The 27,407-nt window shown below is 39.1% G+C and overlaps 4 protein-coding genes across 6 annotated transcripts in view; all 4 read right to left on the bottom strand.

Annotated features, from left to right (window-relative positions):
- Nucleotides 1–2,726: 2,726 nt before the first annotated feature.
- Nucleotides 2,727–27,407, bottom strand: part of LOC145478819 (glutamate dehydrogenase, mitochondrial-like) — a 32,756-nt gene continuing 8,075 nt past the window's right edge. Inside the window, exons 7-16 of one of the 2 annotated variants that reach the window (XM_081456994.1) lie at nt 27,335–27,396; nt 26,693–26,830; nt 26,482–26,520; nt 26,007–26,108; nt 25,848–25,928; nt 25,545–25,668; nt 24,904–24,986; nt 24,298–24,360; nt 23,394–23,484; nt 2,727–3,102 (exon numbers count right to left, since the gene is read on the bottom strand). In XM_081456994.1, coding sequence (XP_081313120.1) covers nt 3,074–3,102; nt 23,394–23,484; nt 24,298–24,360; nt 24,904–24,986; nt 25,545–25,668; nt 25,848–25,928; nt 26,007–26,108; nt 26,482–26,520; nt 26,693–26,830; nt 27,335–27,396 — 812 coding nt within the window. In that variant the 3' untranslated portion in view covers nt 2,727–3,073. Of the gene's footprint in view, nt 3,103–22,539; nt 23,485–24,297; nt 24,361–24,903; nt 24,987–25,544; nt 25,669–25,847; nt 25,929–26,006; nt 26,109–26,481; nt 26,521–26,692; nt 26,831–27,334; nt 27,397–27,407 lie in introns of those variants that run through there. The other variant, XM_081456995.1, reaches the window with a different exon arrangement.
- LOC145478840 (glutamate dehydrogenase, mitochondrial-like) lies at nt 3,093–9,003 on the bottom strand. 2 transcript variants are annotated; one of them, XM_081457022.1, is made up of 8 exons: nt 8,973–9,003; nt 7,294–7,332; nt 6,813–6,914; nt 5,979–6,059; nt 5,674–5,803; nt 5,009–5,091; nt 4,401–4,463; nt 3,093–3,325 (listed from the first exon to the last, which is right to left on the bottom strand). In XM_081457022.1, exons 3-8 carry the CDS (start codon nt 6,912–6,914, stop codon nt 3,152–3,154), a joined length of 633 nt encoding a protein of 210 aa, XP_081313148.1. In that variant the 5' UTR covers nt 7,294–7,332; nt 8,973–9,003; the 3' UTR covers nt 3,093–3,151. The 2 variants fall into 2 exon arrangements, with proteins under 2 accessions (XP_081313148.1, XP_081313147.1); XM_081457021.1 differs by lacking the exon at nt 8,973–9,003 and having other exon boundaries at nt 7,294–8,296.
- Nucleotides 8,294–10,503, bottom strand: LOC145478843 (uncharacterized). Its single transcript, XM_081457024.1, has 2 exons — nt 9,842–10,503; nt 8,294–9,020 (listed from the first exon to the last, which is right to left on the bottom strand). The coding sequence occupies exons 1-2, from the start codon at nt 10,311–10,313 to the stop codon at nt 8,944–8,946; spliced, it is 549 nt and encodes a 182-aa protein (XP_081313150.1). The 5' UTR covers nt 10,314–10,503; the 3' UTR covers nt 8,294–8,943.
- On the bottom strand, nt 12,970–22,400 carry LOC145478796 (uncharacterized). Its single transcript, XM_081456963.1, has 7 exons — nt 21,238–22,400; nt 20,038–20,085; nt 19,194–19,568; nt 18,529–18,768; nt 17,053–17,253; nt 16,063–16,881; nt 12,970–15,122 (listed from the first exon to the last, which is right to left on the bottom strand). The coding sequence occupies exons 1-7, from the start codon at nt 21,812–21,814 to the stop codon at nt 14,653–14,655; spliced, it is 2,730 nt and encodes a 909-aa protein (XP_081313089.1). The 5' UTR covers nt 21,815–22,400; the 3' UTR covers nt 12,970–14,652.

Below are 27,407 nucleotides of genomic sequence, written 5' to 3'. Positions count from 1 at the left end.
TTGTGTCTGGTCTGATCAGGCATGACCTTCATGCCCTCTGCTTTGTGCTGTGATTGTTATGATCGTTCTGAAGTGGTCTCGTTAACAGAAGTGGTTAATAATAAACATTTATGTGTAAATAGATGCATTTAAAATACCTCTCGTTTGAATCGCACGTAAAGTTAGTGTCAACGGGTATGCTTTCCTCAAAGAGCGAAAAGAAGAATTAATATGAAAATATTATTTATATTTCCGGTTTCAAATTCTTCGCACGTGGACGGCACGTGAGACTTGCTATGACAAAACCAGCCTCATTCCCAGGGTCTCTCTTCGTCCCGACATGGGCTTAGGGACGGACGATCAGGCGGGAGTGGGAGTTTTTTTGTGGCGACTGTTTACGCAATAATTTATTTTACAAGATGAAATTCTCTGCACGATTTCTTGTCGGAATATGACAGGGAAACGAACTTCCTGTTAGGGAGTGTCTACATTCGGCCGTGCTGTTCGGTTCAATAGCAGGCTAATGTTCTGCTAAAATACTCAATTAACATTTTTTCTTTTTTTTTTTTCCCGACAATTTGATTGTGCATGTTTGTACAACTCGATGGATGGAGATGATACGGACAAAATCTTCCTTTCTGAATAAAAAACACGATACATAAGAACAGGATTAGGGCCCATTGAGCTAGCACCCGATCGAATGTCAGACGCACGAACTAACACACATCTTCAAATATTCAGCTGATTGTCTTCCAAAAATCCCGGACTAGGAATATGGGAGTGAACAATCTCTCTCTTACACTAATACGTCGAAAAAGAACAAAACAAAACAGTGAAACGTTTAAAGAAGGAAACGTAACAATCATTTCTGGTTTCTTATCTGCTACCCATTGCATACAGAAAGGCCTTTCATGATCGTTTCTGTAATGGTTATATTTGTAAAGTTTCTGCTTTAATTATTATTTAACAAATTAATAATTAACGGAAAAACGTTATTGAAAGGTGGGCAGGATCGGGATTCCCAAGTAAAAAAGGGCGGGATGGCGGGATTAACAGGACTGAAAAAATGGGCGGGAAAGCGGGATCTGAGAACCCTATTGTGGACCCTCGTAAAATAATTATTTTACGAACGAGCAGTGAAGGATTAAAATGTTGATTTTAACACGGAGGAGTAGAATTTGGATCTTCAAGTCACCTTGTAAATGTTCTTTTTATTACTATATGGACAAACTGACTGATTGAAAAAACAAGTGAAAAAAGCGAGAAATGACGTCATCAATATCCTCAAAAGAAAACGCTTTTCGGGTCCCGGATGTAGTTCCGTCTGAATTTTACGAATGGTGTATTTTGACACTCGTGTTATGTAATTAAGTAAAAGCGAAAAATTTCTTAATCACTAGGGATAAAGTTCTGTTTCCTTAGCCATCGTGATTTGCAAACTTGTTTCACTCCAGGAGGCTTGCCTAGGCTAGGGTACCCGAGAAAAAGTTGCAGCATTTAAAAGTTACAGCATTTAACCATAGTTAGCAGCTAACTATGATTTAACGTAGGATGATGTTCATTGTCTTGTAAAAAGTTCTGTGAGCGCTTGTGAACGGATGTTTTCCCTTGGTTGAGGTCGAATTTCCAAGTCGTTTGAAATCTTCGTTACTTTGTCGAAAAATAATCGATGCACGATTCTAGTGATGTGGCCAAGTTCCAGAATGAAGTCTTGTATGGAATTGAAGGGACCATTGATGAAGATTACTCACGTTTCATAACGCACAGCGATACAATGATCGTGATAGGGATTGCCACGTCACCAGAAATATCATGCGAACTAAACCAAACAGAAAATCAATTGCACTTCAACTTTTTGGCGAGCTCTATTAGCGAACTCAATGGAACCCAACAGGGTTCGATTTGGCTTGAAAATAAAGAGTGCAAAAATATAGCTGATTATTGTGATAACAATTTAAGTTGCTAAGATGTTAAAGATCATTTGCATCATTTGTTTCATCATTTAATTTCATTGGCCCTGAAAAGCCCCATTTGGGAGTGGTCAATTAAGATATTTATTTTAGTTAAGATATTCAATACTGCACTACAAAATTGTTTCGAAATCTCATTTCTTGCCAACAAATAACTTGGAAACCCGTTGAAACCTGTTTTGAAAGCACAGCCTAGTCAATCGAACATAATCGAACTTCAAAAGTTCGATTGTGCTCGATAGGCCATTACCGAGTTACCTTGTCCCTCTGTTTCAAAACGAGTCCTCTTGCAAAACCTTTCAGATGAAACTGATGAGTTTAATTTGCATGAAAATGAACCTGTAGGGGAGCACATTTCCATATGAATGGTTTTGCACGTAGACCCGTTTTGATTCAGAGGTAAAAGGCAACTAGGAAATGGCCCATTAAATGAGGGTTCCATAGCCGCATGTTCGATTGTGTTTGATGGATTTGGCTAGATTTTACCAAATTACCGAGTACTGAACGTTCGATCGACTAGGCCGGGTTTACACGCTATCAAAAACAAGGCCGGCGTAATATTTTCAGAGGGCAGACGAGATAGCGATCCTATTTGATTCAAACTGGATTCAGACCATTCTGCTCGACTAATCAGCGATAAATGAGTAGGGAAGGAAGCAGTAAGAGAAAATTCTCAGGAACAAACGGGAAGAGGAAGCATCAAGAGATGCAGTGCAAAGAGAATTAAAGGTAACGGGAAATTCCGCAACATGCATTTACACTGCAAATAACAGAATCGCTTACTGTTTTTTATTAGTAGCACAGTTTTAAAAATTTAACTCTCGCCTTGCATTTGACGTTTCATTTTATTTTAAATAACTATTGCTGCAGTGTTTCAGGCGACATTACCCTAGCAACACAGACCCAGTAATTCACGATTCAGAGAAGCCAATATTGTCAATCATCTCGTTCAGTCCTACACACGGGATTCACGTGACTAGCACATCACACTAACCGCTGACATGGCAGTGCTGACGCGAATAACCCGGTCACAATAAATATCATACAAACGATACAAACCCATTCATTCATTCACTTCATTTCAGTACAAAAAAAAAAATTATTGTTGAAATGTCCTTGCTTGACTATGTGAATGTGAATCCAGCCACAGTATGTGTTGTAGACTTTCTCCATGGACACAATATAAGCAGCTGTCCTGATGTCTAGTCCAAGGTTGTACTCCTCAGCACAGCGCATGATTTGCTGCAAGGGAAAAGTGCAATAAGTTCTGTCTGTTTGTTTGCTTGTTTGATCTGGAAGCCCGAAGTAAACACATGCCTCTTTTCGCGACATCCGTTCTTTGCCCGGTCAAAAAGACTAGACTTGCCTACAAGATCCTATAAGTTGAGCTGCGAAAGCCGAGCTCGGAAATTGAAAAATGTCTGCGACACTTCGAGTGCGAAGACCGCGAGTAAGAGGATCGCAAGCTCAACTCTCGGGCCGCCCTATTCAACAAGAAGCGAGCGACATTTTAGGAAAGTCAGTCAAAAGACCTACAGTTACAGGTTGGTGATCCGGGAATCGGCACGAAAATTTCCACACTGAATGGTTTAGTTCCAGTCGTTAGTGTTTTAAATGGTTCAGTGTTGCTCGTACATTTAAATTTTCGCGCGTAAGTAATAACCAATTAGACAAACTACGAGCAGTTCGTCTTTACCATTAGTTCGTCGAACGAGAAGCGAAAAAGAAGCGAAAAGGAAAAATGGCCGTGAAAACTCGAAGGGGTGTAAGTAGTAGCGGAGTAGCGTCCACCTCTCGCTTCTCTCGGGCTTCCTGGTTGTTTTCCGAGATATTTTTCTGAACTTTTCTGCAAAATCCTTGTCTCTGACGTAGCCGTTATTTGGGTTGTCACGGAACGGTCCTTATTGGGAGGAGCGTTGCGTGACAACCCAAATAACGACTGCGTAGGAGACTAGCACAATCCTTGCTAAGACTTCAGGGGCACCCAACGACCGTTTTCTCTCGAATGCTTTTAAACGCTGTTTTAGGCTATCTGGAGGACTTTTAAAGCTCTGTAGGTTTATTTTAGGTTGCGCTAAAAACATTTTATCTCTTCGGTTATTCTAGGGGAACTTGGGTATTCTCGAATTTATTAGGGCTTTTTTGTCCATTTCCCGAAAACCTTAGGTCTTATCGCCTTTCCGAAAATGATAGCTGACCTTTTTTCGGTACCCAAAACGACATTTTTAACAATCTGAAAAGAAAAAACATTAAATTTCTCATATCACGAAAGTTCGAGGTGACAATTCTCTTAAGAAAATCAGAGGGGATTAAAGGCCTTCCGAACAGATAATTTACCGAAACGATCCGTTGGGTGCCCCTGAGACTTCAGTGAAAGGCATAGCTTTCCGTAGACTGTAGTAGACTGAAAGAAAGAAACGCGCCTTATTTGACCGATATGGGACTACGTACCTTGGCTGATCGTTCCATTGTGAATTCTAATCCAGAGTGGACAATATCTCTTTCCGACGCGCCCTGGAAGAATACGAAAAACTTAGCAACTGCAGCTCAAAATGGGTAGGAGTGGAGAGGTGTAGAGAAAAGCACGGGCCGCATTTAAGCCGACTTTTCAGAACGGTAACTTGAGGTTTCGCACCCAGGCGAGTTCGCACCCACCGAGTTCGCACACACATCGACTCAACTAGTGTTCAAGTGCTTAAAATTGATCTTTCTATTACCGAACAAAAAATACAACATTGCGGGCATAATAAAACAAAATCAAACAAAGCATGTTAATTTCTCGTTCTTTAATCCACTGAGGGGGACCAAATACACCTTGGTAAAGACAGGCATAGACTGTAAGCAGTCTTTTCTCGCTCTAAATCAACGGGGAAGAACGCAAGAACTAAGCGAAGAGCACAATATTCGCGAGTAGCACACGGTGCCCGCTCCACTCTCTCCTCACAGCTTTGTCGCTCAACCCGCCAAAATCGTGCTCTTACATGTTCCCGCAATTTTTCTCCCCGTGCAGATTTTACTTGTCTATAAACTGTTGCAATTATTTTGAACGTTTAACTTACTGCAATCTTTTGAAGGAACCCCTCCGATGGTCTGATAGGAATATTTGATTTGAAATGAGTTTCCAAGCTTTCTTGGACGCTCGCTATTGAGTGAGAGAGAAAAGAACAATTTTTAAAAATGAACGTTAAAAAATTGTGTTTAAAGTGATTACGACATCAGAGTAAATGCAGTTTTAGCGTAAGACAGATCAGCCAAAAGACTGCATACGAGCCAAGTGGCCCATCAGGCCGGCGCTTCTCCCAGTTTCTGTAGCATGAAGCGACTAGGAGTATTTCTACTCCCCCCTGATAGGGTTAACCCCAGCATTTAAAGTTCGCCGGTACCCATTTATACACCTGGGTGGAGAGAGGCACTGTGAGAGCAAAGTGTCTTGACCAGGAACACAACACAATGATCCCGGCCAGGGCTGAGGAACCTGGACAGTTCAATCAGGAGGTGAGCACACTAACTATGACGCCACCACGCCACCTACACACCCTAACAGTTTTAGCGCAAAACAGAACAGCTACATGTAAAGGAGAAGGTCACCAAAAACAGGTTTAAAAGGCTAAATTATATATAAACTGATCTTGTGGCTATCGAGAAACCAGTAAAAACCCAATTATTTTAATTTTGCGATGGATTTTAACGTTTCAGCAAGCATGGAATACAAATCGCTTTATACCTAAAAGATTAAAGTTCAAGTTTGCTTCCTTCTCGTATTTCCAAGTCAGACGTCCAAAACTGACATGATTGATGTTCTTCAGCCACTCGAGGTAGGAAACAGTCACACCTCCTGCGTTCAAGTACATATCCTGTTGAACAAAACCAAAATCTTTAGGAACAAACGTTTCCAAAGTTCCGAACTTTTAATTAGTTTTCTCAAGATGTAAAACTATTATCTAGAATATGCGTTAGAAAAGACACTTTGTTAGACTGAAAAAATGGCAGTGGATAAGTCAACGCTAAATTATGATATTCAAAACTCACTGGAATGACAAGTTTATCATTTTCAATTAAAACATTTTCTGCCGCTGGTGTGGTTGGCCCATTTGCACCTTCAGCAATAACCTAGAAAGAAAAAAAATGCAAATATAAGTGGAAAACAAAAGTAAAACATTTTTAATGCCAAGTGGCCCATGCCAGCTTTAACTTATATGCCAATCTCCATAGCATTAAGTAGCTACAAGTATGATTGAATGCTGACAAGGGTTTCGGGCAAATTGACCAGCTGTAAGAGAATGGTTTTGCCTGTCTCAACTACTTTTCTATTCATAAAAAAAGTTCAGTTCAAAAGGTTTTGCTTGTCTATGAAAACCAATTGAAAACCTTCATAAAAGCCTTGTGCTAGATCATCACGGGGTTACCCTCTTGTTACCCATTTATCCAAATGGGTGGAGAGAGAGACTGCAAAAGTAGTGTCTTACCTTCCTATTTGTACCTCTATCTTTGTCCTTCTTGCAAAGCAAGAATTGTACAAACACACATTGAAATCGACTAAGGTCGAGCCACTGGAATTGAATGCAACACGCACAGCTGTATTGACTGTGTTGTAAGGCCAAACACAAGCAAGTTGTGGCTACAGTGTAGACAGATAGTATTTTAGTCGTTGACAGACTCTATTTTGTCTTGAGTTTGTTGAGATCTCAAGCACAATATTACACAAAAATGTAAGGGGATGTAACTAGGGAAAACCAAATTGATTTTTTCACCTGCTTTGCAGTTGTTCTTGTACTCTACATGTGTGCAGTTGTGCACTCAATGTAAAATACCTCCCCTCCCCCCAAAAAAGTACAGTATTTGTAAAGTAAAATAGTCACTTACCTTTGCTTTAATTTTGTGGGCATTTTTAATTGTAATCTGTTTCTCATTCGCAGCAGGAACTAATATGTCACATTCAGCTTCCAAAAGGTTTTCCTCAGTCATCTGAAACAAGAACACAAAAATACCCTTTGTTGCTCCAGTCTAGCACCAGAGGAGGTCTTTTTAAAAAAGAAAAGGCACATGCTCAAGAAACTATTTGGAGTGTTTAAATTTGAGTGAGTAGGGGAAACAAAAAAGGTTCAATGGAGTTTCTTAGAGTCAAATTTCAGTCAGATAACTTTCCTGTTGATTATGGATGGCATGTTTTCTTTTTATTTGTAGTCTTGAGTTTTATAGTTGTTTAATAGCTGGAGAAGTGTTGCATGAGAGCCAGAAACTTTCCCCAGTGCGCGTTTTCTTATATGGCAACTTAAATTAATAAGGGATCATTCAAAACTTTCTGTTGTTTTGAAGATGGCATTAATAACAAGTGTTTACACACCTTTGCCCCAGGAAAACCTTTAATTGAGCCATCATTGTCCTTGACACAAGTAAAAGAGAAATTACCTGTTAGGCCTACAAATATGTAATTCATAGACGAATAAAAATATCTGATCAGTGACGTGAAACAGAAGTAAATAAATTCAGTATAATTATATCTAAGTGTGCTCTGTTTGTCACATGTACAATGTACATACTATTTACATACTGCAATTGACTGTGTGGGTTTGAGGTAGAACCCCTACATAATCATGGAGTTGAAGAAAGAGTAGCGAACCACTATATAAGTAGATCACTAGTCCAAGCATCAGAAAAATTGAAAGGAAACGCCCACCACATTAGACAATGTTTCATGAAACTTGTCTCCCAAAGAGTCACAGAAACAGTCAAGTAAGTTTCGTTAAACATTGCTCCGTGTAACAGGGGTGTAACTAACAGAATCACTCACAAAGGGGACACACACCCTGGGGTCTATGTCTTATTTTAAGTATCACCACCATTATAATGAGTAAAACATGGTATGTGGGTGTGGTCTGGACCACAACTCAGTATCCCCTTATGGATGGCATCCTACAGTAGACGTTTAAATTACATTTCATAAAATTTATCTTAATAAATTCAGCCTTGTAAATGAAATGTGTGGATCTCTGGCCCACATATAATGACGTAGATTGGAGAGCACATAAAAAATAATGCTGCATTTCCTGTTGGGGAGAAATTAACAATGGTGCTGATAATGTTTACAACAATGCAAAGTGAACAAAGACAACAGAATAAAGCCAATATCAGTTATGTTCTCTAATGGAGTAACATGCTGGAAGGGGAACTAGTTTTATTACAACTTTATAAAAGTGGTGTTCCAACAATGTTCTGCCGAAACCGTGACAGTTCTATGGGACAGGCCCTTATTTATCAGGGGGATGGTCCTGGGTTTTGAAAAAGTGAGCATAAGAAGTTTTGCCTACCCTTTTTCATCCTAAAGCTTGCAGACACTCCCACCCCCCACCCACCCCCTTTGAAAAGAAAAACAAATAGTGAAACAGATAGAACAGTCTCTCACATAAAGTTGGTAAAAAAAATAATAACTCCCTCGTTGTGACAGTAATTTTATCATTTCATTAGTATTTTATTTATTGCTTTATGATTGCCATTAAGATATTGGATGGTCAGTTGCTTGTTGAAGCATTTACAAGAAATCTTAAAAGAAATATTATTCCATTAGTTTTGACGCATTTAGCTGAAAGGGTACACATCCATAGACACTTCTAAAAACACTCTTTTTAAAACAGCTTTCATAGGTAGTAATAATTGGAAATGTAAAAGTTCATGGCTCAGATTGTCAGACAATAAATCATATTCTTATTAATAACATTTCTCCCAAACTCAGTGCTCAAAACTAAATGGACTATTAAAGACGTTATAAATTATAGTGGTCCCCCCAGTAACTGATGACTGGTCTTTCACAAACTTTACTGCAAATCCATTCATTCATCTGGTATCAAATTTTCTCCCTGTTTCATTTTTGCCTTTTCAAGGGAATAGGTTTAATGTGTGGACTATCAGAATGAGCCCCACCTCTTAAAAAATTGGTGCACACCTGTACTAGCAAAAAATTAATTGAAAAATCCTTACAAGGTATGCAAAGAATGATTTATGTTTGACCACGTTTGAATGACTTACCACCTGTCAATGTATTTCTAACAGATGACACAAAAGCAGCTGCCTTTGCTGAAACAAAGCAGACAAAACCTATGTTACAAAAATTTTACAAGTTTCACAAATTGAATTTCTCAGAACCTTAATCAAAAGAATTTTAAGCTCATGGGTTGATCATGTTATTCTGTCATTTTGAATGTTTCTTTCCTGAGACGCAAATTTAGGGGGTTTCAATGGGAGTGCAACAATACTCCACTCACTTTCTCAGGGAAATTGAAAGTGCTATTGTCCTCTTTCTTTTGCTTTCACAAAAATGCTGTCAAAATGTAGGAAATGGCATCTCAGGGAACCTGGGCTTTAAAATTTACCAGGGAGAGAGGACCCCTGCTGTTCTAAATGCTTCATTTCCTGTTTCTGAATTGCCTGGATCTGTCACTTTTTTGCCACTGTACCTTGAAGACACTATTTCCCAAGCGAAATGTGGATATTTTACCAATTCGACTCTTTTTCATGGTTGAACAAGCAATACCGGGTCCTTGTGTTCCCTGTCTCCAATCTTTGGAGCGATTAATCAGGATCAGAAATAAATTAAAATACACGTCCATGACTTCGAGCATAGCATTTTAGAGTTTAAAATGTGCGCCAGCAAAATCAACAAGTGAAACCACATCAACATAATTTTTCAGGCGCAGAAATGAGTCTGCTGTTTAAAAATAATATGAAATGAAATAATGTTTTGTAAATCTACCTTTGATTTCCCAAAATGCAAACTTTGTTGATTAAAATTGCGGCCATGAGATTGAAAAAATATTATAGTTAGCTGGATTAGCTTGAGTGGACAGCTTTTACACTCCTGCGACTGATACCGTGGTCTAAGAAAAACACAGAGTTACCCTTCTTGCTTTTGATCGCAGCCTCTTGCTTTCTTCGTTCCTCGGACTTCTCAACTTCCTTGAGGAGCTCGCTGCGCTCCATTTCAGTCAGAATCGCCTTCAAGATATCTAGATGATAAATTCCCAAATTGTTTTGGTTTTCAAGTTCTTTAAACAATGAGCGAACATCGCGAATATGGCTTTCACTTTCTTCCGAGATCTTTCCCCTGCACATCGCGACGAGTCGTTCCAGTTCATTGAGCTCGTCGAGTGCACGGGTAATCTGTTCAAGCAGGTCGCGATATTCCTTCCTTTTGCTCTCAAACTTTTCAACTTTCTCCAAAAGAGACCATTCTTCCACATCATTTAACAGCTCTTTCATCTTCACCAGACGATCGGCTCCAAGAATATTCTGTTCGTCCAGTTCTTTAAACAAGGACAGTGCGTCGTGGATGTTGTCGTCGCTTCCAGACGCCAATTTCCTTCTGAACATAAATCGCAAATGACTAAGTACGTTCAGCTCGTCGATTCTCTAATTTATTTTTAACACTAAACTGTTGTACTCGATGGCAAACATTTTAGGCAGCACATTAAGTGTCTTTTCCTCCATCCATTTCGATTTCCGCGTGATGTTGAAAGTTCTCAAGTTTTTACTACAACATCGCTGGTCGAAAAGAACGTTTCAGACGTTTGAATGTTCATGGGCATATAATTACAAAGTAACGCGAAGTTAAAGTCACGCAAGACGGAAGAAACAATGACAGCCAAGCTGTCCTTAATAAGTTTAAAGCGTTGTTTACAACGTAGCGACAAACCGACGATGACTGTCAGATCTGTTGACTGAAAGGTTTTGCAAACTTGGATCAACAAAAAATAAGCAGCAAACAATCTCTCAATCCTCATGTCAATTAGAAAGCAAAACAGAAACGACATAACAAAAGAAAGTTAAAACTTAAGAGTGAATAAATATAGACATTTGCCCAATACCACATTTCCCTTTGTAACACAAAGAAAGTGTGAAGGGAATTGTTTTGGTCTTGTTTTTGGGAGATATAAGTCATGTTCCCAGTTAGTAGTTTCGTTTCTTTCAGAGTTTGTTATTCTAACTCTTTGACTCGAGGGTGGGGAGGGAAGTGTCTGGTTTTAATAATGCTTTACCCTGGAGCCCAGCAATAAGCATGAGAGCTTTGAAGGTGAGCGAGACTCATTTCAGCTGTCTACCACAGCGCGATAAGTTATTGACGGAGTAGAGGCGGTATTGCAGTAAATTGGACATTCTTTTTTAGTTTTACATTGGACGCAGGAAACGAGAGGGGAAATTCTCCACTTTTAAATAAATGGTTGATCTGGAACTGTTTTCATTTGAACCTCTCTGTCCTCTCTTGTTCTTAAGAATTGTTTTTGCTCTTCATCTATTGTTTGGCTTGGCATCGTAAACGGTGAAGGTCGGCCCTAAATAAGAAGAACGCTTATTGTTGTTTAATTGTTAGTCTATAAGCGACCAGTTTGACACATGTTTTTTTTTTTTTCCTTTTCCCGGAAATTGATTTTCTATCTTACTATAAATAAATACTGTAGTACTTGAGACCACTACAACCAACGTTGGCATAGCAATAAAAAAGCCATTTTGATTTTCTGAAGTTTGTTTTTCAGTATGTCTTTTACTGATCCTGGTCTTCTTAGAAACCCAAATCCTTATTTATTTTTTTTTCATTTTTTATCTTATTTCTTTTATTTCTTTTATTTATTTATTTATTTATTTATTTATTTATTTTGGCTTCTTTGTTACGAGTCCTTAGCTTTTGTTGCGAGACAGACATCATTAATTTTACGAATGTATACATGTATTTCAAATTGTTCAGTTTGTAATCCCCTTGTAAAGAATTTTAAATGATCGACTGAATTTTCTAACCCTCGAAATCCCTTTACTAGAGAGCGTTCGAATTACTGGGTGGGAAAATGAGTAAGAGGATCTCAATTTCTCTTGCAGCAATTACCTATTGAAAATAATTTTTGAAGCCCAACTGGAAAAGAGGGGTTGTCAAGAAGCATCTGCTTGCATTAATCCGATATAACCCGTGCTGGTCTTCATCCACTTTTGGTGTCAGTGGGCATCTTACGGGTGAGTTAATAGATCATTGTCAATCATTTCGTCATCACTGATTCCGCAGCACTTACTTCCACTTTCAGGATCACTTCATGTTTCAAACTGGATTTCATCAGACTCTTCGGTTTCAGTTGCACTCTCCACAGGCTAAAGAAGGGCTTTCCCAGTAAATGGAAAGTAGAAAATTTACTCTAAAGTAATTTGAAGTGCTGAAAATCAACCTAAATAATTTCCTTCTGAGCGTTAGTCCCACAAAAGAAATGGTGGCACTGCGTTTCTTTAGACTCGGTAGGATTCGAACCCATAATTATAACCTCCGGATATTTTATCATCATATCTCTATTGACTTAGCTACGACGAAAACTATGACACGGGAGGGATTGTTCACAAAATCATCCTCGTAGTTTTGATTGGTCACGCCGGTAAACACGCGTTCGCCACTGCAGGTTGCTTTTCACGTGATGATCAGAAAGGTCCGTTGTCTTAGGTAGTTAAACTCGCCGTTTTCGAAAACAATATTTTCCGCGTCTTTGTCTGCTGTACAATACCACTTCTCTACTGCTTGCAAATCAAACAAAGTTCATCTCCAACCCCTCGCAAAAAAATACCCGCAACAATGCGGGTATAACGGCAGGGTAAAACAAGAACTTCTACTCGTGATTTTCAAAAGAAGAAGAAATTCCTCAAACATTTAAATTGAGGTGAACGCAACTTGGATGACAGGAATAGTTCGGAAATACCAGTGCGACTGTTCAATCCTGGTTTGTATAGCCTGAGATCATCATTTGTCACGTGATCTCTATTGTAATTGCTTAGGCCTGATCTTAAGTTAAGCAGCAAAGATGAACAACAGCTCTGAAAGCGACATTGTATTCGTAATAATCATGCCTTCATGTCGATCAAAGTTCCCTTATTCCGTCTGAGTTCTGTTTTAAGTTCCTATGAAAGATTTTCAGTGGTAATTTGGTTGCTGGGCAATTGCAAATTAACATCAACAGTTAAACGAACTTTTATTCAATACTCATTATTTAAGACTATTCTACAATTTTCATAATGAGAAACGTCCACTAATCTAATTTGAAATCCGCTTGAATTAAAGTGCGCAAAGTGCAATGTTTAAACATATGACATAACAACAGCTAATTATACCAGAGAAGGTACATGTAATTGCTTGCGAAAAAGATACGCAATTTAGTCTCTTGTGTAAGTTGCCTTTCCCGAAAAGGCCCTTTTCACAATACGTGAAACAGTTATACAAAAGAATAAATCACTTTAGAATAACATCATCTAAAATAGGAAAATAAACAAGGGAAGCTTACAAGAGGTAATACACTTATTTTTGGTTTTCCTGTGACGTCATCGCCGCCATTTCAGAATGCATTGACAAAAACGTTCTATTTGAAGGAGCTACGTCGCGGTTTGCGCATCTTGAAAAGTTTAGCCTAAAGTTTTCAAGTTCGTCGTTTATAATCCGGGTCAATCTTTTCCATCCTTTACCATCCTTGTTCATTTATGGTTTATGATCATGCACTTGGTGTTTTTTTCTATCTTACTAAAGTACTATTTTCAGGTTTCCTTTACCTTAGGTGTAATTTTGTACACGGCCAATATAGCTCAAAATGCGGAATGGTTTCAAAATGTTTTAGCCGAAGTTGCCATCAACAGTAGAGAGATCCCTTTCGAATTAAGAACTGGATTTCACTCAACTTAAGACAGGTAAGAAATAGCAGACTAAAAATGATAATACAAGCTAATACAGAACATATCAATGGCATTGCTGGCTTCTACCTTAAACATTCGCCAGGGCCAAAGAATCCCAGAAAACCAAAGAGCGAGGCACTGAAATCTGACGGTACCGTGATAAGAGGTCCAGTCAACAACCCGTAGAAAAAGCCGCAAATGACCTGAGTTTCTCCTCCCAGGTTTTCAAACCCAATAAAGAGACGAATTTCTGCTATCTGCTATTTAAGAGGGGCATTAAAATTCCCACTGTTCCTCAGTTCCTCATTTTAACTTAGAGAGGTTAACCGTCTATCGACCAAAACCTACTTTATATTTGGACTCTAACAAAGGATAGCTTCAACTCTATTTGTACGTGTTATACGATGGCAAAAGTACACATCCCAGAATGCAGCTTGTTTGACTGAGTCTAACAACATGACATGCAGTGAGAACAAAATATTTACTCCGCTCATGACATCTAAGCCAGTATACTAAGAGCGGTCTTTAATTGAGTGTCAAACAACGATAATAAACAAAAAAATGCAATGAACCACACCACTGAAAGCAAGAAGAAAATACAAGAAATGCCAGTGGAAGTGCGGGAAATCGAATGACTTTACGCATGACTGGTTGTAAAGTAAATTTCGTGAGCCAAACACAGGGCGAAGTGGGGCAAAAAGAGTGAATAAAAGCAATTCTGAATTATATAGACTCAGTTGAAAACCGTTCTGAATTTCGCGGTATTTAGATTACTGAAAATGTGACGACTAACTTTGTAAACTAAAAGCTCACTGAGAGCTCTTTCTTCCACTGCCTTTCAAAATAACGTTGTGCAAGTCTGCACTGTGGAAACTTGTAGGGTTTCCTTAAATTATGGACGAAAACTAAGAAAGAGGGCGCTGGTCGAGCCAACGAGGAAGTCACATTATCTAACACCTAAACAAAGAACTTGCTAGCTTAGAATCAGTAGTAACTAAGCGCTTAAACAGCCAGTACATGCCAGTCAATAGGACTGTTCCTCTTCCTTTTTCTGAAATGTCGGAAGACTAGACAAACTGTCCTTGATAGAAATGAAGTCCCCATAGACGTCATACGCACGATCTGAGGCTGCCGTTCTTCTTAATTCTTGCATCATGGAAATAAGATCCAATGTTTGCCAACGCTTGTTGAAAATCTCAATCATCCGAGTGAAGAATGGCACGTCCATGTCATCACGATACACTACAGGAAGAGTTTGGGGAACTTTACGACGACGGTACTTGCCATGAATAGTTTCGGGAAGTTTACGAGCAGGGTACTTTACATGAAGAGTTTCGGGAACTTTATCAATGCTTCTAAACTCCGAAGGGCCAACCACGAGTTTGGCATGATCTGGAATTAATGCCAACTTCTCAATAACATGTTCCTCCAAAACTGCTTCACTGTACAACTCGTCATCGCTGATTATAAATACCGCAATACAGGTGAATTTCTCTATAGAGAAAGATATTTAAAAAAATATATCAAAGTTCATCTTAGTGAAGCAAAAACACCAAGAACATAGGCAAGAAACAGATACATCGCGAAAGTCACACGCCCTCGTATCGGGATACAGACCAACCTCGGTTACATCTTCTACCATGTAACTATGGTTATGTGATTGCAAAAAAAACTGGTTCAATATAGCGGAAATGAAAAGAACCCAAAAATGACATTGAACAACAATGAAACAGATTATAGAAAGCTTAACTTCATTTTCGTCGAGACACAGATATTAAGTTTCACTCAGTTTGTATTAGTGGCTTTGTAATTAATACTCATGGAAATCATCTTAATTCGCTGCGTACGTTAAACATTCTCATGACACTCGTATAAACTTTTCTTTATATCAACTAGAGTCAACTGTTTCAAACATTCTTATTTTAATTAGAGTAACTGGTGATTGGAACAGTCTACCTAAGAACATTGTTGAATCGGGAAGAGAACTCACAACGAAACTAGCTCTCAGATGGCTTGATAGCTCAGTTGTAAGAGCACGGCACCGGTATCGCAGAGGTCATGGGTTCGAATCCCGTTCAGGCCTGAATTTTTTCTTTTTTTTGCAGGCCTTAATTTTACAACTGCTTAAATTGTATACAACTGCGATGATCAATCATGTCTTCAAGCTTTTCTTTAAATCAACTAGAATCAACTGTTTTAAACATTCTTTTTTCATTAGAGTGACTGGTGATTGGAACAGTCTACCTAAGAACATTGTTGAAGCGGGAAAAATTGTAATTTACCAAATAGATTTCAGTTTTTCTTCGTTCTATAATTTTTCAGTAATGTAATTTTAATTGCAATTTTTATCCTTTCTTTTAGGAGAGTTTTATCAAAACTCCCCTTTCGAACTTATTTGAATAAACATGTGTGTATGTATATGGAGTCAACCAACCTTGATTGTGAATCCACTCGTCCAAAGCCGTTGATATAGGTTTCGTACTCTCCTTCTCTAGCTCTTTCAGCTTTTCGCTAACCCTCTCTGCATACGTTTTCTCTTTTGCAAGGTTTTCCAGTTGATCTCTGCATTTTCGCTCTCGCTGTTTGAGCTGCTTCAGTTCCAGTTCCAGTCTTCGTCTTTGCTCACGCCCTTTCTCCATCTGCACTGCCTCCTCTAGTTCCTTCTCTAGACGCGCCTCCCTTTGAAGCCAACTCTCGAGGTCTTTTTTCCAACGGTCCTCTCTCAATTGGCAGTATCTCATTTCGCGGGTTGTCGTGTTTATCTCCCTGAGAACCTCACGGGTCTCCTGTGTACTGCCCAATGCTATATTAGCCACTTCGTTTCGCGAATTTAGATCTTTAAAAAATGTTTCAATCTTTTCCGCGTCTTCCCTTTCAACAATGTCCTCTTGGCCGACAGTGTGATTAAAAATCAAGACTGCTAAATCAGTGTGATACTTTGTGGGCCGATCATCCGCTCTCCGCAATTTTCCTATTTGTTCCGGGGAAACAGCAGGACGAAGGGAACGTGGTTTCACTTTTTCCATTAACTCAACGAGGTCGTACAACCGTAGGGCCTCAAAACACTCTTTCAACACGCTGACAGCAGTGTCGGGAAACATTTGTTTAATTTCTTCCAGAAGATACCAACCTCCCATTTTGAGCCCAAAATAATGATGGAACTTTTCCAACGCAGCCTGGTCAGCTAGTAGCATTACCGTCCATTTTCTGGTGACATCATCGCTCAGATCTTTCAAGCAAAGTTTACTACTCTCTAAAAAGAAAATTAATAGATTTTAAGCTATAAGTATGTTTTCTTTGGTTGCAAAGTTTTCCATAATTACAATGGTTACTCAATTCATGGTTGTGACATTAACCGGACAATTGGAAAAAATTCACTTTAAAATATGAGTAAGCGTAGAATAAAATAACATTACAAGTTTACCGTTTATTTCTTCGGTTCCAAGTTCAGATGCTGCAGTGTGTGTAGCCAAACCACTGTCACTTGCTTCTGTCGTCATGCTACGAGTGTCTTGGACATCTTCTAAATACCGCTGAACAAAAGCAAGCTTTCCTGGATCCATTGATTTAGATTTATGCCGTTGAGACATTTCCGGCTCCTCAGTTTTTTCGTCCATTTCCCCGACTGCAATGAAAAAGAAAATTAAAATTATTCTATGGGAACGCCCGGCAAGAGTTTTTTAGCCATGGGAAGAAAGGTGGAGGGGGGTGGGGGGTGGGGGTGGGGAAATAAAATGGCGGGAGCAAAAGAATCTCCCGCTACACAGACTACGCGCGATTTATTTTGAATCAACTAATTCCTCTACCCTCATCCCCTACCTTTTCCTGTTCTTCTTTTTTACCACACAAAAATCATTTTAAAAGGAACATATAATTTTTTGGCGCCTTGCACTACCAACCTTTGAAAACACGAGTGAAAGTTTGGGAGAATTTTTGTTCCCACAGCATTTCTTGTTCTTCCAAACTTCCCCCCCCGCTTATCATATAACTCGAAAGCAGCGGAAAAAATGCACTTAAAGTTTCTTACACGATGGATTAAGCATTTAACAAGTCAGGAAGTTGGAGAGGGTGGGGGGGGGGGGAATGGCGCGTGCAGGTTGCATATTGGGGGAGTGTAATGGTTGTTGTATTTTGTAAAAAGTTACCGCAGTTGTAGGACATATTACTTTTGAGCCTTTGATGGTGATTCAGGTAGTACTTTTCACAAGTAATTACAATTATCGAGTTGCAGCTTTTCTACAAAGTATCGTTCATCTTTCTTGAAACTGATCTTCATTTGTGGTGACTATCTGACTGTAAACAACCGTCGCTATGGCCGTTGCTACGTACAAAAGCTTATACCACTGTGTACTTTCCTTGAATTTCACACTCATCTAGAGGCAAATTCAGCAACAACGTTTCAAACTGCTTTTTACAAGTGTTCAAGGGCTCTAAATATTATATTTTTTAAAACAATTGCATTTTTCCTGGGCTCCTGCTATAATATATCGCGATTCAAAGAAGAGTCTGAATTCTGTACTTTTTTATGATTATCAAATGATGAACTCTTAGGAAAAAAACAGAGGACTAGAGACGTTTTATAGTAAAAACGCGAATTCCCCTGCTTATAACAAGAGGCCTCATTAAGTAATCCTAAATAAACGCAAAAATAAATGCGTTCGAGTGTCTACACTGTAGTTTGGTTCATGATCTTCATTCCTTTCCTATTAAAATAGTTTACGTAAGAACAAAGTCTGTTTTGATGAAATTCTCCACTATTTTACTACATGAAAATACTTAGCCTTCGTTTCTGATTGCTTGAGGTCCTAAGGAAAACCTCGCGAGTCAAATAGATACTAAAACGGCCATCAATATTTTTCTTCGGATTTCTTTTGCATACTTTAGAATATCAATTTCTCACCTTCAGATATCTCGAGTTGTTCATAAAAGGCAGATCTTTCTTCAGGACCTCGTGCCTCTAGAATCTCTGGCGAAAATTGCTTGATTTCCTTCTCTATAGCTGCAATTCTCTCTTTAAGAAATTTCAATTTGGTCTCAGCATGTTTTAGCTTTAACAGTGGCACTTCTTCTTTTGTTCTGGAATACACATCTGAATCAGACTTTCTCCGAATCCTTTCTCCGTCACCAATACTTGCAGCTTCTAAAATAGCAACAAAAACAGAAGCAAAGTAGTTGCAAATATTATTATGTCAAGCTTGCCAAGAAAACAGGTTTCCCGATACTTCATAGACCTTTTCGTAGCGAAGTGATGTAGAAAATGCTCCAAACTCGTCCTCTCTCCGAAATCTTGTCCTTTTCATGTTTTGGCTTCAATCCTGTTACATGTATCTTTTAAATTTTATTACATCTAGCTCCTGCTATCTCAGCTAGGCTGTCATATCTTCTTTTATGAATCTTTACGTTTTTGTTCAAGACTTGCCCAGGTTGTTGGGTTCATTTTTTAAGAATCGTCAGATCTCTTCTTCTTGCTTGTCGATCAAGCTTGCTGACAAGTCAACAGATGTTTTAGACCAACCAGAGGAAACGTTTATGCTGATTTAATTCGCGGTTACAAAACTGAATTACTTTGAGCTTCATTAATCAACTCGTGACAGGCTTTGTCGTATTCTTCTTCCTCGATGGTCACATTCACTTCAACTGTCTCTCCACCTGCACGTTCTTTTACTTCGTCAGTCACAAAGAAGATGTACAGCCTCCTCTCCAGCGTCCCATCTTGGTATAAATTCCACAAGGTAGTAAGAGCTGATAGAGTTTCAGCTTGAACTGTGAGGCACACACAGCCATCAGTTAGATTCACCAGACTGGTGCCAGCAGGAAGAACGCAGGTATTAACGGCGGTGACTAGCTGGTCGAACGTGGACCAACGACTCAAGACTTCCATGGTAGAGACTACTGTTATACCACCTGCAACCACTTTGAATACTGTCTTGATGTTTAGCACTGAGGAAATGCAATGAAAAAAAACAAACAAACAAACAAAAAAATGGAGTTATATAGGGTGTCAGAAAAGTTTCGTGAAATATTTGTCTGGGTACCACGGCTAGAATTCGCAAATAATAATATTACAAACGGGGGACGGGGCTTGGGTGGGGCGGGGGGGGGACCTAACGGAGTCCTTGCCTAGTTGGAAATGTCGGCTCACTGTACAATTCACCGTTTATGTGTGACAGAAACCACAATTATGTGTCCCCTTTCCAGAAGTACTCCTATGTAAGTATATGTAGTTGAAAATATAAGTTACTTTTTTAACAAAATATTTGCACGCCGCAAATACATTGATCACTGACCAACACAGCTGGAGAAAGCAGGCTGAAAATTTAATCCACTAAGCTACAGTAAACATAGCTGGCCCAAAAGTCAAACGGTCTTTTATAACTTCAGGCGAAAGAGGACAACGCTCACAGCTTACCACCCATTAATTTATTTCCAATGGATGAAGCAACAGCAACTGCTTGCGCTGAAACAAAAACAGAGAACGTCATACACACAAACTTACTGTGTTACAAGATTAAAGATTCTCTCAAATCAGAATGCTTTGGAGAAAATGTAATATGGTTTCGTAATGCTGTATTGCTCAAATGAGCTCCCTTATAGAATCATTAAATCTAAAGTAAAACCTTTTATACCTCTCAACTGAAACCAGCAATCAGCTGAAACCAGTAAAATACGCCGATTCAACAAAAGTTGCAAATAGTCAAACAAACACAGCATAATGCTACCTTCTCATTCCTTTCAACCAACCAAAGTTTCTTCAGCTGGAAGTTTGCTAGTTCAAATCTCGCTTAATTTGATCATTCAAGTCCTCTGAAATTAAAGAGTTAGGGGAAGAAAGGAGGGGTATAAATAAGATACTTGCAAATCTGAGTTGATAGTATTCTATAAATCTCCTTATTGTTCGGATCATTCGAGCATACACAAAAAGTACCTTGCTTTTTATTTCATTACCCAGTCCAAGATCATGAATACTGACAACTACCATGATTTCCCGTGTAGGGGAAGCTCATCATCCTTCTAACACCTCAGAGGAGTGCGTGAGGCCGCCATAGAGGAAATTGGCCATTGAAAAATACTAATGTATTCGTGCGGACTGAGGTACGATTTTCAGATCAGGCTGACCGTGTCAAAAGTGGATTTTAATCAGGGTCTGAAATAAATTCAAACCTGGGAATAGATTGCCATGCCTAAAATACGCTCCAACAAAAATCAGCAAGCGAGATTGGCATTCAGAAAAGCCGGTTTGAGTTTGCTTTTATCGAAACCCAGTGGAACACATAAATCGTGAATTGGCAGAATTTATTTATTATAAATTATTTTCCATCAGTTTGTAGAGTTTGCAGTTTAGAAATAAAAAAAATTAATGCAATTTAATCTTTACACTGATTTCCTTTGCTTTGTAAATCTGACTTTTTCCAAAACGTTTCCAAACAAACTTTGCTTCAAAGCTTTCAGCGTATAAAAATATTAACTGTCAGACACCTTGAAGGCCACCGAAACATTTAGCTTGTCTGCGTGGTTAAAGCAAGTACTAAACACGGCATATATTTCCAGCTCACAAAGTTTATCCTATTCCTGTGACTGTTTGTATGAAAGAATTGAAAGAAACAAATACCTTTCCTCCTTTTAGAATCATCCTCCTTCCTCTTAAGCTCATCTTCTTGCTTTCTTCGTTCTTCAAACTCCTCCACTACCTTGAGGAGATCATGATTCTCCGTTTCAGTCAGAATCTCTTTCAAGATGTCCAGTCGGTGAATTCCTAAGTTGTTCTGGTTTTCAAGCTCTTTAAATAATGAGCGAACATCTTGAATATGGCCCTCACTTTCTTCCGATATCTTTCCTCGGCAAATGGCAATCAGTCTTTCCACATCATTGAGCTCGTCGAGTACCAGAATGATCTGTTTAAGTAGGCGGTTATATTCCTTCCTTTTTTTCTCAAACTTTTCAACTTTTTCGTTGAGAGACCACTCCCCGACACCTTTGAGCAACTCTTTCATATCTTCCAGGCGATCAGCTCCTAAATTATTCTGTTCTTCCAGTCTTTTAAACAACGACCAAGCATTCTGGATGTCGTGTTCGCTACCAGACGCAATCTTTCCTTCGCACAAACACAGTATGTCCCCGAGTATGTTCAGTTCGTCAAGTCTCTTACTTATTGCAAGTTTTAAGCTCTTGTACTCGATTTCAGACATTGTAACAGCGCATGAAAAGTAATTCTCCACTTATTCGGATCTGAGTGTTATTAAAATTCCTCAATGTTTCAGTCCAACATGGCGGGCAGAAAGTAACAGCTAGATGTTCGTTTCTCACCGCTGGTCACGCGAAATTGTGGTCAACATGATATGTTTAGTCGGGTTGTTAGAACTTTGTCCCACATTGAAGTTGCCTAACAATCGAACCGAATAACTAAATAAAGGTTCTGTTTCCGAGGCCACCGTTACTTTGCAAACTTGACGATGATTGACGAAAACACCCCAGCGGGAGAGGTAAAGTTACGGGGAAATCGATACGATACATAGCAGAAGCGAGTTGACAGTGTGTTGCCCTGGGATTGTGTTTCGGAGTTAGACTGTCTATTGTAGGAGAACCGGAGTAGGAGGTATTCGGAATTTTGAGCACTTTCTTGGTTGATATCAACCCTTGAAATAACTTTAGACCTCTGTATTTACAGCGGAAAGCCTCTGGTGTTTCATAGCCAGTAGGGATTGCGAATGCCAAACAAAGCTTGTCAGAGAAAACTTGCTTGTTTGTTGAAAAAGCACGTATGGCATCTAACGTACTATTAAAGGGAGGGTTTCACGGTTCGGCGCATGTCTGTTTCATTTATTCGCCTGTGCACGCTTTTTGGCACAGGACCAGTTTTTCATTGTTTGTGAACCAATCGTAAGCAAGTTACCTAATTTCGCATGCAAGTAGCCGTAAAATAATCAACTGTAGAATAAATTGTACGGGTCAAAACTAAATTCAACGGTCGACAGCGTCGGTAACATGATCCACTGAAATCTTCTGAGAATTTTGGTTATCCGTCATTCTGCCACGACTAACTATGGCATGTGATTACTGAACTACATATGAGTGGGCTTTTTAAAGCGATAACATTGGTAAGAAGCGAACAGAAGTATTTTGATTTAGAGACATGCACCGAACCTTGAAACCCTCCCTTTAACGACAAATGGAATACGTAATCATGCTATCAAAAACAGGGATGGCGTGGGTAGACAATAGCAGAGTCTACTGTTTTACAACTATAGATTCTGGTCGACTAGGGAACGATTACGTGTAAATTAAACGGGGAAAAAAAAGAAACTGTCAGACAAAAATGTTTGGCAAGAGAATTACAGTAAAGGCAACGAGAAATTATGCACCGTTAACATTGCAAATGGGAAGATCGCTTATTGTTTTTTAATAGTTGCACAGTTTCACAAATCTTACTTTCGCCTTGCATTTGACTTTTCATTTTATTATAAATAATTATTGCTACCCTAGCAACACAGACCCAGTAATTCGCGATTCAGAGAAGCGAATTGAAGGCTGTCAATCATCTCTTTCAGTCCTATACACAGGATTCACGTGACTAGCACCACATACTAACCGCTGACATGGCAGTGCTGACGCGAATAACCCGGTCGCAATAAATATCATAACAACGATACAAACGATACAAACCCATTCATTCATTTCATTTCAGTAAAAACAAAAAAGATATCTAGTAATTCATTGTTGTTGAAATGTCCTAGCTTGACTATGTGAATGTGAATCCAGCCACAGTATAAGTGTTGTAGACTTTCTCCATGGACACAATATAAGCAGCTGTCCTGATGTCTAGTCCAAGGTTGTACTCCTCAGCACAGCGCATGATTTGCTGCAAGGAAAAAGTGCAATAAGTTCTGTCTGTTTGCTTGTTTGATCTGGAAGCCCGAAGTAAACACATGCCTCTTTTCGCGACATCCGTTCTTTGCCTGGTCAAAAAGACTAGACTTGCCTACAAGATCCTATAAGTTGAGCTACGAAAGCCGAGCTCGGAAATTGAAAAACGTCTGCGACACTTCGAGTGCGAAGACCGCGAATAAGAGGATCACAAGCTCAACTCTCGGGCCGCCCTATTCAACAAGAAGCGAGCGACACTTCAGGAAAGTCAATCAAAAGACCTACAGTTACAGGTTGGTGATCCGGGAATCTGCACGGAAATTTCCACACTGAATGGTTCAGTTCCAGTCGTTAGTGTTTTAAATGATTCAGTGTTGCTCATACATTTCAATCTTCGCTTGCACGTAATAACCAATTAGACAAACTACGAGCAGTCCGTCTTTACCATTAGTTCGTCGAACGAGAAGCGAAAAAGAAGCGAAAAAGGAAAAATGGCCGTGAAAACTCGAGGGGGTGTAAGTAGTAACGGCGTAGCGTCCACCTCTCGCTTCCTTTAGGCTTCCTGATTGTTTTCCGAGATATTTTTCTAAACTTTTCTACAAAATCCTAGTCTCTGGCGTAGTCGTTATTTGGGTTGTCACGGAACGATCCTTATTGGGAGGAGCGTTGTGCGACAACCCAAATAACGGCTGCGTAGGAGACTAGCACAATCCTTGCTGAGACGTAAGTGAAACGCATAGCTTTACGTAGACTGTAGTAGACTAAAAGAAAGGAACGCGCCTTATTTGACCGGTATGGGACCACGTACCTTGGCTGATCGTTCCATTGTGAATTCTAATCCAGAGTGGACAATATCTCTTTCCGATGCGCCCTGGAAAAATAAGAAAAACTTAGCAACTGGAGCTCAAAATGGGTAGGAGTGGAGAGGTGTAGAGAAAAGCACGGGCCGCATTTAAGCCAACTTTTCAAAACGGTAGCTTGAGGTTTCGCACCCAGGCGAGTTCGCCCCCACCGAGTTCGCACACACATCTCAACTAGCGTTCAAGTGCTTAAAATTGATCTTTCTCTTACCGAGCAAAAAATACAACATTGCGGGCATAATGAAACAAAATCACACAAAACATGCTTATTTCTCGTTCTTTAATCCACTGAGGGGGACCAAATACACCTTGGTAAAGACAGGCATAGACTGTAAGCAGTCTTTTTTCGTTCTAATTCAACGGGAAAGAACGCAAGAACTAAGCGAAGAGCACAATATTCGCGAGTAGTACACGGTGTCCGCTCCACTCTCTCCTCACAGCTTTGCCGCTCAACCCGCCAAAATCGTGCTCTTACATGTTCGCCCAATTTTTCTCTATCCTGCGAATTTTACTTGTCTATAAACTGTTGCAATTATTTTGAACGTTTAACTTACTGCAATCTTTTGAAGGAACCCCTCCGATGGTCTGATAGGAATATTTGATTTGAAATGAGTTTCCAAGCTTTCTTGGACGCTCGCTGTTGAGGGAGAGAGAAAAGAACAATTTTTAAAAATGACAGTTAAAATATTGTGTTTATTGTGTTTTAGCGTACGACAGATTAGTCAAAAGGCTGCATACGAGCCAAGTGGCCCATCAGGCCGGCCCTTCTCCCAGTTTCTGTAGCATGATGAGCGACTAGGAGTATTTCTACTCCCCCCTGATAGGGTTAACCCCAGCATTAAGTTCGCCGGTACCCATTTATACACCTGGGTGTAGAGAGACACTGTGAGAGTAAAGTGTCTTGCCAAGGAACACAGCACAATGGTCCCGGCCAGGGCTGAGGAACCTGGACAGTTCAATCAGGAGGCGAGCGCACTAACCATGAGGCCACCGCGCCACCTACACAGCCTAACAGTTTGAGCGCAAAACAGAACAGCTACATGTAGAGGAGAAGGTCACCAAAAACAGGCTTAAAAGGCAAAATTATATATAAACTGATTTTGTGGCTATCGAGAGACCAGTAAAAACACAATTATTTTAATTTTGCGATGGATTTTAACGTTTCAGCAAACAAGGAACACAAATCGCTTTCTACCTAAAAGATTAAAGTTTGCTTCCTTCTCGTACTTCCAAGTCAGACGTCCAAAACTGACATGGTTGATGTTCTTCAGCCACTCGAAGTAGGAAACAGTCACACCTCCTGCGTTCAAGTACATATCCTGTTGAACAAAGCCAGAATCTTTAGGAACAAACGTTTCCAAAGTTCCGAACGTTTAATTAGTCTTTAATCTCAAGGTGTAAAACTATTATCTAGAATATGCGTTAGAAAAGACACTTTGTTAGACTGAATAAATGGCAAAGGATAAGTCAATGCTAAATTATGATATTTAAAACTCACTGGAATGACAAGTTTATTGTTTTCAATTAAAACTCTTTCTGCCGCTGGTGTGGTTGGCCCGTTTGCACCTTCAGCAATAACCTGAAAAGAAAAAAATGCAAATATAAATGGATAACAAAAGTAAAAAATAAAGTACAGTATTTGTAAATAATCACTTACCTTTGCTTTAATTTTGTGGGCATTTTTAATTGTAATCTGTTTCTCATTCGCAGCAGGAACTAATATGTCACATTCAGCTTCCAAAAGGTTTTCCTCGGTCATCTGAAACAAGAACACAAAACAACATTTTGTTGCTCCAGTCTAGCACCAAGGGGGGTCTTTTTAAAAAAGAAAAGGCACATACTGAAGAAAATATTTGGAGTGTTAAAATTTGAATGAGTAGGGGAAACAAAAAAGGTTCAATGGGGTTTCTTAGAGTCAAATTTTAGTAGGATAATTTTCCTGTTGAATCATCGATTGCTTGTTTTCTCTTTATTAGTAGTTTTATGGCTGTTTAATAGCTGGAGAGGTGTTGTGTGAGAGCCAGAACCTTTTCCTAGTGCGTGTTTTCTTATATGGCAACTTAAATTATTAAGTGATGATTCAAAACTTTCTGTTGTTTTGAAGATGACATTATTAACAATTGTTTACACACCTTTGCTCCAGGAAAACCTTTAATTGAGCCATCATTGTCCTTGACACAAGTAAAAGAGAAATTAATTGTTAAGCCTACAAGTATGTAATTCAAAGAAGAATAAAAAAATTTGACCAGCGCCATGAAACAGTAGTAGATAAATTCAGTATTTATCTAAGTGTGCTCTGGTTGTTGCATGTACAACATACATGTACATTTACTATTTTCCTACCAGTTTATAATCTTCAAGTTCTTTCGGATCAATTCCATCTTCATTGTAAAGATTTCCATCTCTCTCCATGATTCCAATGCACCTGGCTCCTGCACGGTGCAGATAACGGCAAGTATGGAGACCCACATTACCAAATCCCTGTTCATATGGACATCACAATTACATATTAACAATGTATTCAGTACAATACAGCCACAGCTGGACTAAAATTCTTTGACCACAGCAATACAATGCATGTATATTTTGTATTCACTAATTCATTATTTTTAATGCATTATAACCTCTTATGGGAACTTGAAATAAGTAAATATATTTATTAATAACTTTTTTACCGAGGCAAATGCCTCAAATCTCCTGTTACTAGCTTAACTACCCTGCATTACATAATTTTTATAAAGGTTTATGGATTCTACAACTGTAAAGCCCTATGAATCATCAATTAAGTAAATAAGTTAAGCAAAAATGAAACATAATGGCAACTGGCTTCAGCCCAACATAAAAATTCTGGCTCTCTGAGTACATGTGCTTAAATATATATTTTATACTTTCAAAAATAGCACTTTCTGAATGCACCTAGTCAGCAGTCCAAATTATTAAAGGTTCAATTAGTTTTTAATGTTCAAGATTAATTATTTTAATTACCTGAACTATAAATGTTTTTCCACGGAGTCCAGGTTCTAAGCCAACTAAGCCAGAATATTTTTCTGGAAAAAGA

The sequence above is a fragment of the Orbicella franksi genome, chromosome 2, assembly GCF_964199315.1.
Source record: "Orbicella franksi chromosome 2, jaOrbFran1.1, whole genome shotgun sequence".
Lineage (NCBI taxonomy): Eukaryota > Metazoa > Cnidaria > Anthozoa > Scleractinia > Merulinidae > Orbicella > Orbicella franksi.
The sequence above is the reverse complement of the archived record's forward strand: the minus strand, read 5'-3'. Positions and strand labels throughout refer to the sequence as shown.

Coding starts and splice junctions, on each gene's coding strand:
- LOC145478840 (XM_081457021.1), bottom strand. CDS start 7,386: ATGAATTACATATTTGTAGGCCTAACAGGTAATTTCTCTTTTACTTGT. Junction 5,804..5,978: donor ATGATAAACTTGTCATTCCA/GTGAGTTTTGAA, acceptor TTTGTTCAACAG/GATATGTACTTGAACGCAGG. Junction 3,326..4,400: donor CAATGGAACGATCAGCCAAG/GTACGTAGTCCC, acceptor CTCAACTTATAG/GATCTTGTAGGCAAGTCTAG.
- LOC145478843 (XM_081457024.1), bottom strand. CDS start 10,313: ATGTTCAGAAGGAAATTGGCGTCTGGAAGCGACGACAACATCCACGAC. Junction 9,021..9,841: donor TGCGATCAAAAGCAAGAAGG/GTAACTCTGTGT, acceptor GCTTTGTTTCAG/CAAAGGCAGCTGCTTTTGTG.
- LOC145478796 (XM_081456963.1), bottom strand. CDS start 21,814: ATGTCTGAAATCGAGTACAAGAGCTTAAAACTTGCAATAAGTAAGAGA. Junction 17,254..18,528: donor ACAACTCGAGATATCTGAAG/GTGAGAAATTGA, acceptor TTTTCATTGCAG/TCGGGGAAATGGACGAAAAA. Junction 15,123..16,062: donor CGAGTGGATTCACAATCAAG/GTTGGTTGACTC, acceptor CTTTCTCTATAG/AGAAATTCACCTGTATTGCG.